The following is a 20,893-nucleotide window of genomic DNA, read 5'->3' on the forward strand; positions in this document are numbered from 1 at the left end:
TATCACGATCAACGTTTACAACAATATGAGTGACCCAAATATATAAGAGAGATAATGAGAACCTATAGAGCAAATATTATAAAATATAGAGTGAATTATAGGCGTTTAAACAATTACAATCTGATATGGCCAGATCACGGCGAACAGGTAAGAAGACAAGTGACAGTAGCTTGCTTGATGAATAAACGTCAAGCAACTCGAAAAATCGGAAACTTGAAAATAAAAAAAGGGAATTAAGCATCAGCTGAGTACCACTGATTTACTAAACAATCAACAATTTCATATCAAACATTCAAACTGAAATCACATTTTATATTGACATGGAATACATCCATAAAAATCCGACAACGTGGATAAACACGGCAAATAGACAACGATAATGGAGTAAACATGTCTATTATTTTCAAACGTGTCTATTACGATTGTTTTTCACCATCGTAATGGCGGATTTAATTTCCACATATATTGATGACCAAACCGCGCAAAATGGCAAAGTTTGAAAACGATCGGATAAGAACGCAAATTTCATCAGACGAAAAAAATGATTCTGAATTAAGAAGAGGCTAGTAAAAATTGATCATACTTATACAACGGTTTTTTTTTATTAAACACTAGCTGAACCCGGCATGCGTTGCAATGCCACAATAACGCGTGAAATTCCCGTTCCCGTTCCACAGATCCATCCGCTGTGTGTTTATGGTACAGCCCTGAATGGTCAGTACATTCGAGTGCAAGGTAGGCGTGGCGCGATTATTGTCACACTCGCGGCGTGATGCGTTGAAGGCGGAATAGCTTTACTTTCGCGTCAGTAAAATCGTAATTACGGATATTATTATTAAGAGGTTTTTTGCCGTTTTTTTTTCACAGTAATTTTTTTTCCGGACATGCAAATCCTGAAAGTTCCATCGTAATCGTTTCAGCAGTTTAGGAGCCTATTCGAGACACACACACACACACAGACATTCAATTTTATATATGTATATATTATAGATTTGGATTATCATTAATTTGCTATAAACATGCGTAATATTGTCATCGACTCAAAACACGTCCTAATCCAAAACAAGTCAAACTACATTAAATAAACAATAAAAAAAAACACAGCCTTATACCACGATAGTTGGAAACGGAGCGCGTTATGCAAAGCATGCGAGTAATATGATACATACCAGACATCACTTTCCGCAAGCGAGTGTATAAATAAATAATTGTAAATAATTTCCGGTTTTGTTGTGTGTAGCGTGCGTACCAGTCTCCCCTATTCCCCTATAGCGAGCTACCGAGCCGCAAAACACGCCATTCGCACAAACGTTTCATCGAGAAATACACAAATACACACTCGAGCATACACTAGATCCACCTGCCTAAATGGACGAAGATGTGGACGAAAGTTCGGCCATTTTGCCGAAGGGTGTCACCAAAAGTGCTGGACTTTCGCTGCTTTTCGCCGTACTTTGCATCGTGGACTTGTTTGGCGTTTTTCCGATTGTCACATTGCCAAAAGCGATCATCGATTGCGGTATAGTACCCTACGACCATACTGAACTTATGCGATTGATTTATTTAAGGCTTTTATTTTTTTGTTGTTTGAAAGTGGTTTCATTGTGCACAAACACGTGTACCGAATGTTTCATTGATTTTTGTTTTTCATCGAATAATATATCTATATATTATATATATCTATATATTATATATATATATATATATATATATATATATATATATATATATATATATATATATATATATATAAATATATATACGTCATGCCCGTTGTTGCTGGAGCAGTTGGGACTTTATGTCCCTAATCACTATGTGCGTGGTAGACATCATCATTTGCTGGCTGTACCTCCTGCCCGCACAGTCTTTTTTCGAATGGCTCCAATTCCAAGAGCTATTCGACTTCTTAATGAAATCGTTGCTGCCGAGACTGAATGTGATATTTTCCACCTTAGTGAGCGTAAATTGTCGGAAATTACTCTAACTCATTTATCTGGTAGTCTGCGCTCGTCATTGTTTTCATGATTGATTGTGATTTATGAGTGAAATTTTGATTAACTCTCTTTCATTTGGGCCTACAGGGATGTTTTGTATTTGTAGTTGTTTCTTACATATTTATTGAAACTGCCTGTAGGTGCAAGGCATTCCTTATGCTATATATTTTTTTATTTGATATTTTTACTTTATCTGTTATTATTAAATGCTGTTTTTTATGTTTATGTATGGATGTATTTATGTTTATGTTCAAATGTATTTTTTTTATGTATAATTGATGGGTGTATTATTTTCGTTGTGTATTGATTTGTGTTTAATTGTTATTTTGTTTTTTTTGTGTTATGTTTTTGACCGTTGTGGCGCTTTAGGAATTCCTGTTATGCCACAATGGTCTGTTTAGAATAAAATAAATAAATATATATATATATATATATATATATATATATATATATATATATATATATATATATATATATATATATATATATATAATATTGAATGTCTGTTTGTCTATTTGTCTGTCTGTCGTATAGGCTCCTAAGCCACTCAACCGATTACACTGGAACTTTCAGGATTTGTTGTATGCATTTCCGGGAAGTTTACTGTGAAAATACCACTTAATAACCCTTTAATAGCTACTGATCTACTGATCATTTTCAATTTTACAATTTTAATTTAATTTTGTTAGTAACGCAGCAAAAAAGAAAATTACCAAAAAAAAAAAAACACTGAATTCGAATATGATAATGAATTTTGTTGGTTAGTGATCGTTTACGGTCGTTTATTATTAAAAAACTTTTTTTTAAACGTTTATTATTAAAAAACATTGTTTTAAAATACTTATAATTAATTTTCTAGCTAATTTTAAAAGTCAAAAATATATTTTTTTACGGATTTTTTCTCTGTTATGTAGCGTCAGTTTTTTATTTCACTGTATATATATTAATCATAGTATATATATATATTAATGTACAGCATAATAGGAAAAAGAGCTCAAAAACCTATCTATGTATATATGTATATAAAATTGAATGTCTATTTGTCTGTCTCGTATAGACTCCTAAACCACTCGACCGATTACGATAGAACTTTCAGGATTTGTTGTATGCATGTCCGGGAAGCTTACTGTGAAAAAAAACGGGAAAAAGCCTCTTAGTAATAATATTGGTAATTACGATTTTACCGACGCGAAACTTTGAAGCACCATTGTGTAGTCAAGGAAATGTGTTCGTTGGTAACTACGTTATCAGTTGGTTAATGACGACACGGCGTTGAAGAAACGTTAGTTGAGTTTCAACCATCACTTGAAACGGGAACGGGAACGGGAATGGGAACGGGAACGCAACGAGAATTGCATGCCTTAATCGTGGCATTGAAACGCATGTATAATATACAATGTACATATAGTCGAAACGATCTCACATTAGACTTACTTATTATTTTTATTCTTATCGTGTTTTCGGGGGGTCTACTATAGTTGAAATGTGAGAAAAAGATGGTTTGGCCTTATATTAAAAAAATTTTGAAAATAAGCCCTTTCCCCTTTTACTTTAAACCATTATAATATTGCGCTGTAGGTACATTTTTAAATTAAAATAATATATCTGTGAAATTGATATGTTATAGTCGAACCGATCTACATAGCATGTGGGACTTACTATGTACATGCTATCACATTCACCCCCCCCCCCCCCACTCAATCGGCGATGACCAATATAGTACCCACTCAATCGGCGATGACCAATTACATTTCGTTTCAGTTTCGCATTGCATTTTGGTCAAAAAATACAACATTATTCGTGCGTATAATTTGACTTGGTGTATCATATTTTTAAATGCTTACATTAATAAAATTTTAATGTAAAATACGTAAGTTGTTGATATTATTTATTTATTTATGAAATACGTAAATATTTTATATTAATGGAAATTTATATTTTTTGGGCGATAAAAGTAATTGTCAACGTCATGTTATGGACAGCAAAACTTACAGTAATATTATTAAAGACCTTGCATTGAATTATGTTGTAAAATTATTATATAGTTAAATAAGAAATAATTAAAAAAAAAAAATGACATTTTTTCCGTCCTTTTAATTACAACACATTGCACGGATGCGACAATTCCAAGTCTCACGCTAATCGGATCGACTATAGCGTTTGGCTACATATATTTTATGCAAAAAAAAGTTTAATTTTAAATATTGAAAAATCTGGCAGGTACTTTACCGGTTACCCGGTTATTGGTAAAAAAAATTACCGGTAAACTGAAATTACTGTAAATTTATACTCCCTAATAATTACATATGTGCAAACCCTAATATATGTATGTACATATGCGAGTATCATTTTACTTGTATCTTCGTTGAAGCGTACATGTACATATGTATGTACAGTTAATCGGGTAGCATTGTATCATCTTACATATCATATAATATGTGATAAGACGGCGACATTATTAGCGCGACCCTCCGCTATCAACCAGAATGCTAATTTTATATAGTGATATATTTCAACTGTGTTGTATTCAAATTACTGTATTATAATGTCTTATATATGTATACTATATATTTACATACAAATTATACGCATAGCCTTGTCATTTTTCAATTCTCCTTTGCTCGTTGGGAATTTTTCTTTTCACATTGCTCAAAGCGATGTTTTTATTATATTTAATGTCATCTTATGGTATATATTGATTGACTTTATTGTTTTTATACAGCAGTGATGTACCTTTTTGAACCTTTAAGATTTAAATTTCAACTTTGAAAAGGTACCCATGTAATTACAAAAAAAAACAATTTAACTTAGGGGTATTCAACTGATAATAGAGTTGAATACCACTTTTGAATAGTAACAGTTCGATATTCAAAAGTAATATTGTTTCTTAGTAACTACTCTACCTCTGCTCTCCCCCTGCTTTGTTTTGAAATTTTTCAAAATATTGAAACCCCAATTAATCAATCAGTGTGACAAAACAATCATTTTATACCTATATTTTACAGTTCAAGTGTATCTTCCAGTTTTATTTTTTGACTAGTTGGAATATATTCCATTTAACCTGGTACCAACAGCCGTTGTACATAGTGGAAGTGTATTTTCAGTTGTAATATATTTTGACTAGTTGGAATATATTCCATCTAACCTGGTACCAACAGCTGTTATACATAGTTGAAGTGTATTTTCAGTTGTAATATAGTTTTACTAATTGGAATATATTCCATCTAACCCGGTACCAACAGCCGTTATAGTTGAAGTGTATTTTCAGTTGTAATATAGTTTGACTACTTGGAATATATCGCATCTAACCTGGTACCAACAGCCGCTATAGTTGAAGTTTATTTTCAGTTGTAATATAGTTTGACTACTTGAAATATATCCCATCTAACCTGGTACCAACTACCGTTATACATAGTTGAAGTGTATTTTCAGTTGTAATATAGTTTTACTACTTGGAATATATTCCATCTAACCTGGTACCAACAGCCGTTATAGTTGAAGTGTATTTTCAGTTGTAATATAGTTTGACTACTTGGAATATATCCCATCTAACCTGGTACCAACAGCCGTTATAGTTGAAGTGTATTTTCAGTTGTAATATATTTTGACTAGTTGGAATATATTCCGTCTAACCCACATAAGTTGATTCGTATGCGGAATTACATTCCAACTGGTCAAAATATATTGAAACTGAAAATACAATTCAACTATAAGTTTGGTACCAGGTTAGATCGAGAGATTAGGTTTTTGTGAAAACGTCACTCGACTAGTAAATTGAGTTGGAAAGTCACATTTTTGTTTTGAAAACACTCTTAGAGGTATCGTTATACAGAACTCATTACCTTTATTCGTAAAATCCAGCAAGTATTAACGCATTATTGAATTCTAAAGCATTTGTAGTAACATCATAGCTGTCAAAACTGAACTGTTATATTACAACTGGAGTACAGTGTTGAAAGTGTATTTGCGTTTGTGTATATATAATTTACTAGTTGAATTGTATTCGAATATGAATTACCTAAAACGCCAGTTGGAATATATTACAACTGAAAATGCACTTCGACCGTAACATATATATTGTATGTATGTCACAGTGAAATTATATATAAGTGAAAATATATTTTCACTGACGTTTCAGTGAAATCATAACCAGTTACATTTTCAGGGTTGGTTTTATTCATTAAAGATAAGATTGTTAGGGTTGGTATTATTTAAGGGTTAGGGTAGGTTAGGTCAAGTAAGGGTTGGCCCTATTTATTTAAGATTGGGTTGTTAGGGTTAAATTTATAGAGTTAAACGTTGTAAATTCATTGTTTGATACATTTTCACTGTTTGAATAAAAATATGTTTTCACTGTAACATATGCTTTCAATGTAACATATGCTTTCACTCTAACATGTGCTTTCACTGTAACATATGCTTTCGCTGTAACATGTGTATATACATGTATGAACCGTTATATTTGAAAACGGCGGAAGTTCAATTTTCAGTTCTAAAAACACTATTTCAGTTTGACTTAATTCATAAATTGCCATCACTACTTTTAATTCGATATATCCAGAATCTCGTGAAAGAACAATAATATTTTTAAATATTGTAAAAATCAAAACATTGTATTTAATATTTAACAAGATATTTCTCCAAATTAAGAAAAGTGACACAAATATAAAGGCTCATACGTATGTATGTACATTCGTGGTTTCGGAAACCGGATCACCATAGAAAAATGTGATTTTGCGTGAAATTTCAGGGATCTTAAATAAAATAAACACCCAAAGTCATTAAAATGGTAGATTATATCATACGTAGTGCTTTATTTTAACGACAATCGTTAAGAAAAGAAACAACAAAAAAAAGGTAGGTAGAATTTTAGTCCGAGCCGGTTTTTATGACCCACTCCACAGTTGAATGAAATTTTGAATGAAAAAACACAGTTGAGCGTAAACTTTTAAGTTTATTAGTCACATGGTATTATTCACAAATTATAAAAACTCAATTAATATTTTGTTGCAGCTCTTGTTAATTTTATGACGTCTTTTATACGGTTAGGCATAGAATCTATTAAGTTTCTTAAATTGTCGATGGGGAAGTCTTCATACCATACTTTTTCAATGGTCTCTTTTAATGATTGATGGCTAGACACATTTGTTTTACTAATCCTATATTTAATAGCCATCCATAAATTTTCAATTGGGTTTAAATCGGGACTATTCCCAGGCCATGTTAATGTCTTTACACCCAATTCCGGCAAATAAACCCGAACCTAAAAAAAAAGTAACAAAAATAATTTAGCTCGATGACAAGGGGCAGTCATCTTGGAATATGACATCATCAGAATTTAAAAGATGGTTTTCCATTGATGGGATAAAACTTTCTTCTAGAATTTTTTTATATGCTATTCCGTTAATGGAACCTTGCACAAACTGTATTCGACCAATTCCATAATAAGAAAAACATCCCCAAACCATGTGGCATGGGGGATGCTTCACTGTCTTCACGGTACATTTTTGGTCGAATCTTTCTCCAACTTTTCTTTGAACATACGGAAAACCATCGGAGCTGAAGAGGTAAAATTTTTTTGCAGGTTTCCAAGCGTGCAGTCCAGCTTCTCTGACTCGTTTTCTTAAGGTTACATCACTAATTTGAATTGAAAATTGATCCGAGATCTCTTTTCTTATCTCTACAGCAGTTTTGAACCGTTGCCGTAAAGATAATAGAGTTATCAGGCGATCTTGTCTCTCGGATGTGCATCTTTTCGGTCCTGTCCCCTTCTTACGAGCAAAAGTTCCAGAATCCTTTTTATTTTTCATTATTCTCGACACAGTAGATACAGAACGTCCAATTTGTTGAGAAATTGATCGCAATGAATGTCCAGAGTCTGCCAAAGCCGCGATTTTTATATTCTCCTCTAATGATAGTTGAGTTTATTGTTGCATGATATTTTTATTTTCAACGATTTCGATCCGTACACCTCGAAAACTCACACTAAACTGAACTCAAATCGTAGAAAACAATCATATTTAAAAGACCCGATCCTTAAAAACCACACACCTAAAGGGACAATATTTATATTGCCCAAAAATCGTAAAATCACAAGTGTTCCGGTTTCCGAAACCGCAACGGTATGTAGATTGGGTGTTGGATCTTTATTGATTATTAAAATCGTTCAATTATGAAAATTATATTTACACGTATTAAATTCATAACATTTATCAGTTTCGAATTTGTTTCTTTGAAAATGAGTACAATATAAATAGACACATTACATTTTTTTATTAATTTTTAGGCTTATACGGCATACCGATAGTCCTGTGCGTATTCATAATTCAAATATATGCCGCAATTCTATTGGGTCGATGCTGGACAATCGCCGAAGAGGTAAATCCATCAATCAAAAACAAAAGCAGGTAAATATAAACCAAAATCTATCCATCCTTATAATTTTCAATGACAATTTATAGTCTTGTTTATGTTAGTGCATAAACAAACTAACTAGTTAGTTTACACTGTCAGTTACGGTATACCTACATACATACATGAAAGATTCTATGAAAAAATTGACTGGAGTTGACATATTTCAAAAATCTAAAAACTTGAATAGGATATAGCAATTTGTATTATATATATATTATATATGAGAAAAGTTCAACATCTGTCTGGTTTTTGCATGTCTTTATACTTATATGGTATATCATACTACATATATTAAAATATACGATAAGCTGGTTAATTGGTTAATCGGTTAACCGAATTGGCATTATGGCATTTGAGTACATTTATAATTTTTATACGTATTATTGAGCCCATTAGCCCAAATAGCTCGATAGTTTATCGGTAGATTATTACTTTTACCGGTAAATCAACAAAACATGTTCACTGCGTTTTATCATATTTCTCTCCTTTATGTATCTTCTGGTAACAATGGTCCGACCCAGTGCTATTATAACTTCTATTGTCAGTGAAAATAACAATACAAGTTATAATAAGACAATAATAATAGAAATGTAGTAAATCTATTAGTTTCAGATTGCGGTGATGATATTGCGATAGTTCCGTTTACTTAAAATAAAATAAAAGCTTCAGTTTGCTATTAAAAATAAAATCGAAGTTAGTTTGGGAAAGGAACTGCCCAGAAGAAAATAAAAAGAAATTTTGAGTAAGGAAAAATTTTTTTTTGGATGAAATGAAATAAAACTGAAAAAATTAGATCACAACTACATATATACGTAGTGCTTCCAATCACAGAAAGTTTTTTCAGAACCGGAATTACAGTGCTGAAAATTTTCAATACCGGGATCCCGGTAGTAGCACCGTAAATCTGAATGTGTAAAACAAAATACGAAATAGCAGTTCAAATACACATTTTCATTTTTATTTTCAAAAACATACGTAAAAAAAACCATTTAAAAACCATGAAGACTTACATTTTATTTATTTTAATTCGTGTATCAATTCCTTTCATAAAAACCACCCGTTGAAATCAACGGGCACAACACTAGTAATGAATAATGTTTATTAACGTTTGGTCAAATATATTGAGTACAAAGAATTAATACGAAATAGTAGAAGAGTACAAAAAAATATTACATAGTAGTAGAAGAGGACAAAAAAGTAGTTTATTTTTGAGATTGAACAATTCCGTAATTTACCGGTAAACCGCTAATTGGTAAAAAAATTTATTACTTAAAAAAAAAGAAAAACAGAAAACACACGTTCACTTTATACTAATTCACAATTCGGTATATTTTTTTTAGAAAAAAACAGTAATATGTACATATGTATTTATGTACATTTGTATGTAGAGATATGTATATCTCTTATATATAAAACCGAAACAACGTCTGTAATTCGTTTCTGATTGGCTTTTCTCAAAATCGTTTCTGATTGGCTTGTATCAAAGTCGAGTCTGATTGGCTGTTGTCAAAGTCGATTCTGATTGGCTTGTATCAAAGTCGAGTCTGATTGGCTGTTGTCAAAGTCGTTTCTGATTGGCTTGTATCAAAGTCGAGTCTGATTGGCTGTTGTCAAAGTCGTTTCTGATTGGCTGTTGTCAAAGTCGTTTCTGATTGGCTAGATTGGTCAAAGGCGTTTGTCGTTAAATAATATTATTTTTTCGATTCAAATAAATTTGATAAAAAAACAAATGACGAATTTCCGAGCAAAGCCGGGTAGCACCATTAGTATAACATATTTATTATTTTTTTTTTCTCGAAACCTATTATGATTATGTCACAAAAACCTTTTTATCTAAACAGGTATTAGAAGTTCAAGTATCATACAATGGAAATCCATCAAGTGCATGACCCAAGATAAAAATATTTAACCATATATGTAACCAATTTATTATATTATAAAAAAATATATTGTATATATGTATATTACAAAACGATAATACATCAACTGAAGATATTTACTACGTAATTGTGTTTTCATTTTGTTGAATTTAATGCCACCATTGTAGTGGCTAAAAGTACGAAACGTCTCGGTCGTTCGTTGTTGAGGAATTATTTAATTTTTATCCTGATTTATCGTTGAAAATTTGTAAGTCTCGAGTTAGGTCAGACAATTAACAAATGGGAGTCGGGTCGGGTCGGGTAAGTGGATCTTCTTTGCGGGTTCCAACCCCCATCCCCAACTTCATACCTACCCCACCACCCCATCACCCCGTCTCCACTCCGATAATCCCATAATTGAAAGTGTGATTCTCGATAATGCGAATCATTTTATAAAACCGATTTATTCAGATAAAGATTTTTTTTTATTTTGTACTCAAATTCAAACATTTATAATATTCCACATTTATAGTTGAACCGATGCAGTTCCTGCCTTACACCCTATGACGCCCTCAGACATTTTTTTTCTAAGCGCCCCTAGGAAAAAAATTTTAAAAATAGGTTACCATCCTCCTTTTCCCAACCCCATTGGGGAGTTAAAAATAAATAAACAAATAAATAAAATTATATTTCAGAAGTGAATTTTCCGAGCCATTTTTTCGGCAAAATCTTTAATTAAAACTGAAAAATCAAAATTTTCAGCCATCATTTTAAATGGACTGATTTTCCAAACTGGAAAGTCTATTTTGTGACACCGTAGACCAGGGATAAGTTTTAATTAATTTAATGATACAATTCTTGTAAATGTTGTTTTATGAAATTTAATGCAATGAGTGGATTAATTTCACCTTTTATTTGAAAGATAGGCTTTTTAACTTATATGTAAGTTCATGTCAAAGTTCATTACTAATGATATCAGATTTTTAATTCGTGGTGAGCTTACTTTTAAGATCGGCACAATATTTAAGAAGTTCGTTTCTTTCTCTTTAGATTGTTTACAAAATACAAAAAACCCACGTCTTTGCATATTCGTTCAACTGCTCGAATCTTTGTTTTATTGACCAAATGTTAAGGAATAAGAGAGGATTAAAAAACTCGACCTCTAATTATTTCTCAGAACAAATGATTAACTCGTTTTGGGTATTTTCGTCAAATTGCCGTTTCACTTTTTAATTGTTGAAATACCGTCTCTATTTGTAATTCCACTGCTAAATCTTTAGCTTCCCATCAAGTCAAATTATTTTTTTAAGGAATATAATTGCACGTGATCAATATTATTTCAAAATACATATCAATTAATATCCACATAGACATATATGGTCAAATTTGTAAATTTGCAGCATTTTTATACAATTTAGCGAAATTCGAGATTGCTGATAATATAAAAATGGGTAAGGTTGCCAATTTGTTGGAACCGTTTCAATGAAAATCAGACAAATTGGCAAACTCTAATAGAAAATGATCCCACCTGGAGTCACAAATCCAAGGTCTGGTCAGCAGAAACCAGTGGGATTTGAACCCGTGACCACTCTGTTCAAAGCATTATATGCTAACCACTAGTCTATTCTGCTGGTTATGATGAAGTATCTCATGACTTCAATTCTCACTTGTTTTTTAGATATCCTTATGCAGCCGTAGCTGAGCTGAGTTTTGGTCCAGTAATGAAGAACGTGGTGACAGTACTTTTGGACGCGACAATTTTTGGCGGAGGAGTGCCCAATCTGCTAGTTGGTAATTGGATTCATCTTACCAACCATGAGCCATCTACTTCTCCACAGGTGGAAAATCCTCGAAATCGTCTGATAGATATTTTATTTGCCATCGACAGCCTCCCAAAATCTGCAACTTTTCGGCGCCAAGATGTCCGCTTACCAGTTCAACTTTTCTTTCTGCTGGTGGCTCGTCATCATCGGAGTTCTGCTGTGTCCCATAATGTGGCTCGGATCACCCAAAGACATGAAGTAATTCAAATTTGACATAGATTAACCCTTTGAGTGCTGACGTCTTTTCTGTTGAAAGCCCTCCACGCTGAAAATTTCGCCAACATTTCCAACTAGAATTATTTAGAAATCCAATAGAAAGCAGGTATAAAAATTGTAGCTAATCCAAACAAACCCTTGATAAATACCGCAGAGGATTTCGAGTTTTGTAAAGGTGTGTTTAGACTCTCTAATATATCTTGCAACAATATTAAATCAACAAAAGAAGTCTATAAAGTAATGTATTTTTCCAAAACTAGTTCCATCTTCTTCATTGTTGTTAAAATGTAATGCTCACAATCGAAATTCCAAACCATGATCTAAAATACTCAGCAGTTAGGAATTTCCATTGAGTAATTCTGCTATGGTTATAAATTAAGAAATTCCGGTGTAAACCAGTCTTTATAAACATTGACACGGATTAAACGACCCATGTTCAATGCATTTTTTTTCAATGCTACCTTTAATGGCTAAGCAAATAGTATTCTTGTTTACTTTGTACATGCTTAATATCCAACGCCTATCGGCGTTTTGCAAGCCCATGGACTTGTCAGCAAAACGACGATTGGCGTTGGTCAGCATTCAAAGGGTTAAGTGGTAGCAGCAAAGGGGTTTCCAATAAAAATGTAATTGTAATGTAAAAAGGAAAATTCTGCTATGGTTATAAATTCAGAAATTCCGGTGTAAACCAGTCTTTATAAACATTGAAACGCATTACATAACTTTTTTTTAAATGCTACCTGGAAAGGCTTAACGGGTAGTATTCTTGTTTACTTTGTACATGCTCAATATCCAACGCCTATCGGCGTTTTGCAAGCCCATGGACTTATCAGCAAAACGACGATTGGCGTTGGTCAGCATTCAAAGGGTTAAGTGGTAGCAGCAAAGGGGTTTCCAATAAAAATGTAATTGTAATGTAAAAAGGAAAATTCTGCTATGGTTATAAATTCAGAAATTCCGGTGTAAACCAGTCTTTATAAACATTGAAACGCATTATGACATAACTTTTTTTTAAATGCTACCTGGAAAGGCTTAACGGGTAGTATTCTTGTTTATTTTTTACATAATCAAAATACAACGCCCATCGGCGTATTTCAGGCTCATGGACTTGTTGGAAAAACGATTGGATTGGCGTTGATCAGCATTCAAAGGGTTAGTTGCGAGATCGTTGCGAAAATAGTAACAAAAATTGCGTGCTTATTTCTCCGGCAGGTCATTGTCAGTCATGTCGGGGATGTTCGTCAGCTCGGTCACAATCATGGTCTGCTATTGCATTATGAATGACACGACAACCGTACAGTGGAATTCTAAATTGACAGCACCTTCTCTAGAAGAGGTCCTCACAGCTTACGGGATCATCGCTTTTCAGGTGAGCCAACTGCGCATGAGTAAATTGAAACCACCCCAATTTAACATACGCATTTGATTTGCATCGACGTGTAAAACTACCAGCCCGGTCCATTCCCAGGTGGTACGTTAAAGGGAGGGTTGGATTTCGGAGGGAAGAGGGGAAAATTGAATGGTAATAAATTCAAAGCTGGACATAATAATAGTGTCGATTTCATTCAAGACGTTTCAAACCGGGCTCAAAAGTGTCAACAATACCAACGAACCAAACATAATAAGTACAATGCATAAAAAAAGGTTGCTCTGAATGGGAAATGAAATTGGGGCATTAGAGCGAATCGGGGCCTTTGCGATATAGTGTCAGTTCATGTCCAATTTGGGTCCTATTCCTAGACGAAAATGTAGATTAAATTGGACTCATAGTGACAGCTGATCACAAATACAAAAAAAATACAATTAAAATTTTTGAAAAATGGAGTTGAATTGAAAATTTGTTTAATTTTTAAAAAATGTTGCTGTTATTAACCACTTATGTAATTAAGTAAAACAATAACACTGAGCAACAAAAAAAATTACCAGAGCTGAAAATCATCAATCCTTACTAAATTTGGCCCACTAAATTCGAATATGACAATGATTTTTACTGGCTTTCTTTCGTTCAAGAGATATGAGCGTTTAAAAAAATGCGAAATTTTTACAGTTTTTTGGCTTTTGCAGTTAGAGTTTGGTTTTTGCAGTCTTTTTTAATTCAAAATCTAGTATTGCTGTGCTAAAAGTGAGTGTTGGAATTAATACGCAAATGTTTTTTCTATTTATTGTAATTTTTTTTTTTTTTTTGAAATACTTAATTATCTAGCGAATTTTTAATGTCAAAAATATAATTTTTCCGTAATATTATGAGCTAATTTCGTTAATTTTTCACGTCGCCGCGTTTATAAGGATTGGTTTTTTATGTCAGTATTTTTTGTTTGATCGAAACGTATTAATCTGAGCGGTAAATGGGTTTAAACTGAGCTAAAACAAATTGTGCTATTTAAAGACCGCATGGATAATGCAAAAGCGAGATGAAGAATGGAGAGCGCATCACTCCGTCTCACTCGCCCACGTTCACGCTCTCAAGCGATGAGCGTGAACCAACGAAAAGTATTGTCATATTCGAATTCAGTGGATCAAACTTACTAAGTTTGCTTAGTCTCCGATCCGGTAAGATTGATCAGTCTCCGATCCGGTAAGTAAACTATTATAATTCTTGTAAAAATGTGATTTTTTGTTGCTCAGTGTAATTAATCGTAGTATAACAAATCGTTATTCTAACTTGTAAACCAAATAAATCCACTTTTGATAAAAAAAAAAATCATTTGAAACTATTCGAAATCTTTTTAAGTGTAAAGTCAATACATAAGGTCAAAAAAGTGACAACTTAAATGTCAATAAAACACTTTTCACTCTCCCAAGAGCTCAGCATTCGTTTGCAACTGAATGCTGAGCGTCTTGATCAATGATATCCTCTTGAATTTGATGGTTGTTCTATGCCAAGTTAAAGGCAGCGTTAAGGGACGGTCCCATCAGTTATTTGATTTGGTCTGACCATCTCATGGGATATTGTCCTCTCGCTCCCCTTCCCTCCACCGTTCCGGTGACGACCAGCCTCTCCAGAGATTCTTCCTGGCACGATGTGGCCAAAGTAGGAAAGAACCCTTTTTCTACATATTGTGGAGTCTTTCTGAAACTGCCAACTCCTTGAAAATGGAGATAGTGATGGAGGTGCGTCTTGCGGTCCATGGGATGGGTCCATCTCTTTTTCACCATCGACTCCATACAATGCAATAGGGAACACTAGGGATCGTACCAAACGGATTTTTGTTCTTCTCATAATAGAGCGATTCTTACATATTTTTATCAAACTGACCATCACCGTTTTTGCCATTCCTACTCTTCTGTGAATTTCCGATTGACATTCTCCTTTCCTTAACGCCCCTGAGTAAATAAAGTCGTCGACTTCTTCATAGTCTATTAAAGCGATGGACTTTGTGAGAGTATCAAATCTGTCAACGAATAGGATTTTTGTTTATATCTGAACCCAGGTGTTTACTCTGTATCTCTATTCTACGAAGTAGTTCAGGCATTTCAAATCGTATAAATCTAACTCATTCCAATTTATGTAAAAAAGTTCTCGCTTCAAAATTTTCTTAAAAATATCACAGGATTCTTGTATTTTAAGTTTAAAATACAATCGCCAATAGGTTATTATTTGTGCATGGACCAATAGCTTCCTCTATATCTCTAAAACCAGTTTAAACCTAGTTTCTATTTATCTATTTAAATAGAATATTATTTTTATTTTTATTTTTTATTTTATTAATTGAAAAATCAACAGACAGGATGTACAGAGATAGGTATAAAAAAAACAAAAAGTAAATAAATAATATATGTAACATCCGAGTCCAATAATAGATTTTTACAAAAATGAAAAAGATAAATATAAGGAAAACAAATTAAAAAGTAAAGAATAAAGGCATGACAAAATATGTAGTACATTGCATAATTAAACTATGGTATTAAAATATTTGGAAAAGGTTATAAGATAGAATATAAGAAGAAATTGAAATTTACAAATATAAAACAAATGAAAAAGGTAAATACAAAATAAACAAATGAAAAGGAAAAGAATGAAAGCTATAATATGATTAAATAGCACATTACATAACTAAACTAAAGTATAAAAATAATGGAAATATTGGAAAAATAGAATAGGAGAAAAAATGAATCAATCGGTCAAGATTCTCTTGATGTTAGACCTGAATTGATGTAGGGAAATACCAAACAGATCAACCTCATTCAGCTCTCCGTTAAACATACGATAAACGCGCTGCAGATAAGAATATTTTTGGGAATTAGTATTGAAAGGATCAAGTGAAAAGAGTGCAACGCGTCTAGAGTATCGAACTGGGATTCTGAAATTAGCCTTATTCAGTAAATCAGAACAATCAAGGAAACCATTTATGAGCTTAAAGAAGAATATAGCATCAGTATGTCGTCGCCTGACAGAAAGATTGTTAAAAGAAAGGATTTTTAAAATGTCGGAAACAGTAGAATGAGTATAGGTAGGAAAAAGGTAGCGTAAGGATTTAATAAATTTAAGTTGAACTTTCTCAATACAATTAATATGGGATAAATAAAAAGTTGACCAGATAATTGAGGCAAATTCAAGGTGAGACCTTACAAAGGAAAAATAAAGTAATTTTAGTACATAAGGATCATTAAAGGGTTTTGTTGAGCGGAGTAGGAATCCAAGAGATTTAAATGCTTTGTTGGTAATAAAAGAAATATGTTCAGAGAAATCTAGTTTATTATTGAGTATTACACCAAGATCTTTAATAGAAGATGACGTGTTAAGGATTGAATGATTTAATTGATACCGATATTGAATAATTGACTTATTTCTAGTGAAATTTAAAATAGAGCATTTTTCTAGATTAATAAAAAGATCATTATTTAAACAATATATGGAGAATCTATCTAGATCTTCTTGTATCTTATGACAATCGTCTATGGTGTATATATGTAGGTTTGTAAATTTTTAAATCATCAGCGTAAAGAAGTATAAAGGAATGTTTGAAGATGTATGAGATATCATTAATATAGAGTAAAAAGAATAAGGGACCTAAATGCGACCCTTGTGGGACACCGGAAGGAATATGTCTAAGTGATGATCTAAAACCATTGAGAATTATGATTTGGTGACGATTTAGTATATACGAAGAGATTCAACGAAATAAATTATGGGGGTAGGGCGAGTGAGACGATTGTATTCAATGCAAAACTGTTTATTTCGACAGCCGGGAAGGAAGTGAATGCTTACCAGCAAAATACTGGCCAACCGATGGTTTTACGGCCGGTACCTCGGGGTTGCCGCACTATATTAACTAATTAGCCAATTAAAGGATACATTATTCATATATTTTCCGAAATACGTAATATAATACAATATTACCATTTCAGTTTGACATCCATCCTATGCTTATGACGATTCAAGTTGACATGAAAGAACGCACCAAAATCAGCGCGGCAGTGATCATCGGTTTCTTTGGTAAGATTTACATAATTCTTCAAATCCCAAATTTCTTTTAAAAGTAACGCTACTAAATTCTATATTTTATATATAATCCATACAGTAACAGGAACCATGTTCGCGTTGACTACCTTTTTGGCAGCGTATCGCTACGGCCGTGACATTCGACCAAATATACTTCAAGGTAACAAAGACATATATATTTTATACTGTATAAATATTAATATGCAGAAGTTTACATTAATTTTAATATACATAGGTATACCAGCAAGTTGGGTCCTGTACGTGGCTGTATTATTAGTAACATTTCAACTCTGCATATCCAGCGCTATCGGTAACTCGCCATTGTTTCAACACATAGAAGAAAAGCTCAACATTCCCAATAGTGAGTAAAATGAATATGAAACTATTTTCAAATTGATTGGGTTTTGATTCTACGATTGCCGAAGCATCAAAATTTGTCCCTGTGCAAGATTTCCAAACAGATTCGGTCGTGGCTAGAGTTTCCAATTATTCGACTATTCGAATATCGAATAGTAAAATTCGAAATATTCGAATAGTTTTAAACAATAGAAAACAGTGTGAAATATTAATTCAAAATAATTAAAATGAGTGGGGTCCACATACATTGAAAAGAAAAAGTAAATTTATCGTCATACATGAACTTTATTTTAATTTAAAAAATAATAATGCGTTAAATGTTTCAATTCAAACAAATCTCGCCCTTAATTTTGCTTTTATTATTCCTGCTGTGGAGAACACTGTTTCATTAGCAGTTGACGTTGGCTTAATTATTAATAAAGTTTTTAGAGGGATATCTATAGCTTCGTTTCGTTTTTTATAGTTATCCAAGTACTTGAAATCTTTTTTTAACCTTTTGGACTTATCTTGGAATTTGAAAAACGTACTTTTATAACGTGCACGCGCGCTCAATCAATTTATTTAATGTGAGAAAAAATACCCGGATGGATAACGTGTCATTACTAGAGGTCGGAATCTGAAGGGGCCGGAAACGTGCCGCCTATTGTTCAATTGTTGTAAATCCTTTGTAAAAAAAGGTTCGGCAAACCTTTAACAATGCATTTACAATCTTTGAACAATAAACAGTCCCTTCAGAATCCAGGCTCTAGTCATTACGAACTCCGAAACACAACTGACGTTCAAAACAACATAAATGAAACGAAATATTTCTGCTTATCCATAAAAATTGCGTTCCCGCTTCGGACTGTGTTTTCGTTTCCACTGCAAATAAACGCTGCAATAAGTTCTCTTTCGTAAAATACATAAGTTCAATTTCTAAAGCGAGGAATTCCAATGTCAAGTTCCACGAATCCATTGCACTGGGGCGATAAAATGACTCCGAGTCGACGACTAATACGTCTTTCACACAATACACTGTTGCGCACATTTCGAGTTGAAAATAAAACTGTATTATGTTAAAAGTTGTAAAATATTTTATTAAAATTTCATTAATATTATTCGAATAATTGATCAAGTGTTCGAATAACGAATAGCTCAAAATAGACCGAATATATTCGAATATCGAATTTTCGGATTGGAAACTCTAGTTGTGGCACTACTTTTGACTCGTACCCACTGATTAGAAAAGTTCTCATCGTTTCCTTATTGTTTTTAAGTCTTGGACTTCTAATAGTAATATTTGATTGGTGCAACTTTCTTAGATTTCAACATTCGACGCTGTTTGATTCGTTCGCTTATTGTCGCATTCGCCGTGCTCCTCGGCGAGATGGTTCCCCGGTTTGATCTCGTCATGAGCCTGATAGGCAGCACACTCACGGGTCCTCTCATGTTCATTCTGCCCCCTCTGTTCTACAGCAAACTGCTCAAGATGAAGAAGCAGCTGCACCAAGGAGAACTCGACCGTGCATGTCAAGAAACTGAGAAAAGACCCATCTTGTCGTACAATCATGAGCGGAGGGTGGGCAAGGACAGTAATTGTTTAAGGATTCCTTTCGAAAAGTTCGATACTTTTGTTAGTTTCTTGATTATATGCTTCGGGGTGATTGTAACGATCGTCGCAACGTTCTACAATTGGATGAACATAATACAGTATGCACAGTTTAGACCATCGTGTTTGATCAACATCACTACCAATTCGTTCATACTGGATCAGTGATGGTAATGTTAAAAATATGGTTGTGGCTATTTGCAGGCGCCATATCTTCAAATTATTGGCTATTTGCAGGTACTATATCTGTGAATTATTGGCTATTTGCAGGTACTATATCTGTGACAGGCGCAAAGCCTTCTGCGCATGCGCGTAAACTGTCACTGTCAGCGTGTTTACTGTGAAAATTTTGTTTTCAAACTCTTAAAATTTAGTTCGAACTCGTAAAGTGACGTAGAGTAAAAAATATAATCCAAATTAGTTAATATTATTAATTGTTACAAAATTATTATCAAATACAACGTATAATACCTAAATACAAGTTCAAGCCGCGAACTAGCTAAATGATATTATAAATCTATTATAATAACGTGCGAAATTTTTTGCCGCATGTATAATGAAGGATTGATTAAACAAGTCTAGCATACATTAAATGTAAGAAATTATAATCGGATTATAATTAAGTTCACGCGCATGCGCAGAAGGCTTTGGGCCTGTCGCAGATATAGTACCTGCAAATAGCCACAACCTAAAAATATTAAGAAAATTTCACTATTCTTCTATCGTAGAACAAATTTTAAACTAAAATTTTCGAAAGGTCACAAATGTCAACGATGCAAGTATAAAGCATAATTTATTATATTATTTTTAATATTTTTTTAGAAAGCACCGATTTAATAAGGTCTCTGTATAGTATGTGCGACGAATGTAAATTAAAGTCACAATGTTATATAGCAATAATATATTATATTATTATTACATGTATTAATTTTATATACAATAAAATTTATTGATAATTATTTATAAATAAACAATAAATATACACATACAATCATTTCTTAATAAATACTTTGAGTGATATTGCCATAAATATTGCTTTTGTGTTTGATAATATCAACTTTTTTAAATTATATTCTGTCACATCAATCATTTTCATGATTAATTAAAATATATATTTACAATGTTTATCAATGATAATAAAATTGGTGATATATTTAAATCTACATTTTTTTAAAACCTTTGCCTGCAATAAAGATCGA

General features: G+C 32.8%; 1 protein-coding gene across 1 annotated transcript; it reads left to right on the forward strand.

Moving 5' to 3' along the window:
• Nucleotides 1–1,368: 1,368 nt before the first annotated feature.
• Nucleotides 1,369–20,445, forward strand: mah (solute carrier family member mahogany). The gene is made up of 10 exons (XM_077446186.1): nucleotides 1,369–1,519; nucleotides 8,281–8,401; nucleotides 11,946–12,058; nucleotides 12,156–12,288; nucleotides 13,519–13,675; nucleotides 17,656–17,743; nucleotides 17,829–17,909; nucleotides 17,985–18,110; nucleotides 19,408–19,884; nucleotides 20,397–20,445. Exons 1-9 carry the CDS (start codon nucleotides 1,369–1,371, stop codon nucleotides 19,860–19,862), a joined length of 1,425 nt encoding a protein of 474 aa, XP_077302312.1. The 3' UTR covers nucleotides 19,863–19,884; nucleotides 20,397–20,445.
• The last annotated feature ends 448 nt before the right edge of the window (nucleotides 20,446–20,893 follow it).

Source organism: Arctopsyche grandis, chromosome 2, assembly GCF_051622035.1.
Source record: "Arctopsyche grandis isolate Sample6627 chromosome 2, ASM5162203v2, whole genome shotgun sequence".
Taxonomy (NCBI): domain Eukaryota; kingdom Metazoa; phylum Arthropoda; class Insecta; order Trichoptera; family Hydropsychidae; genus Arctopsyche; species Arctopsyche grandis.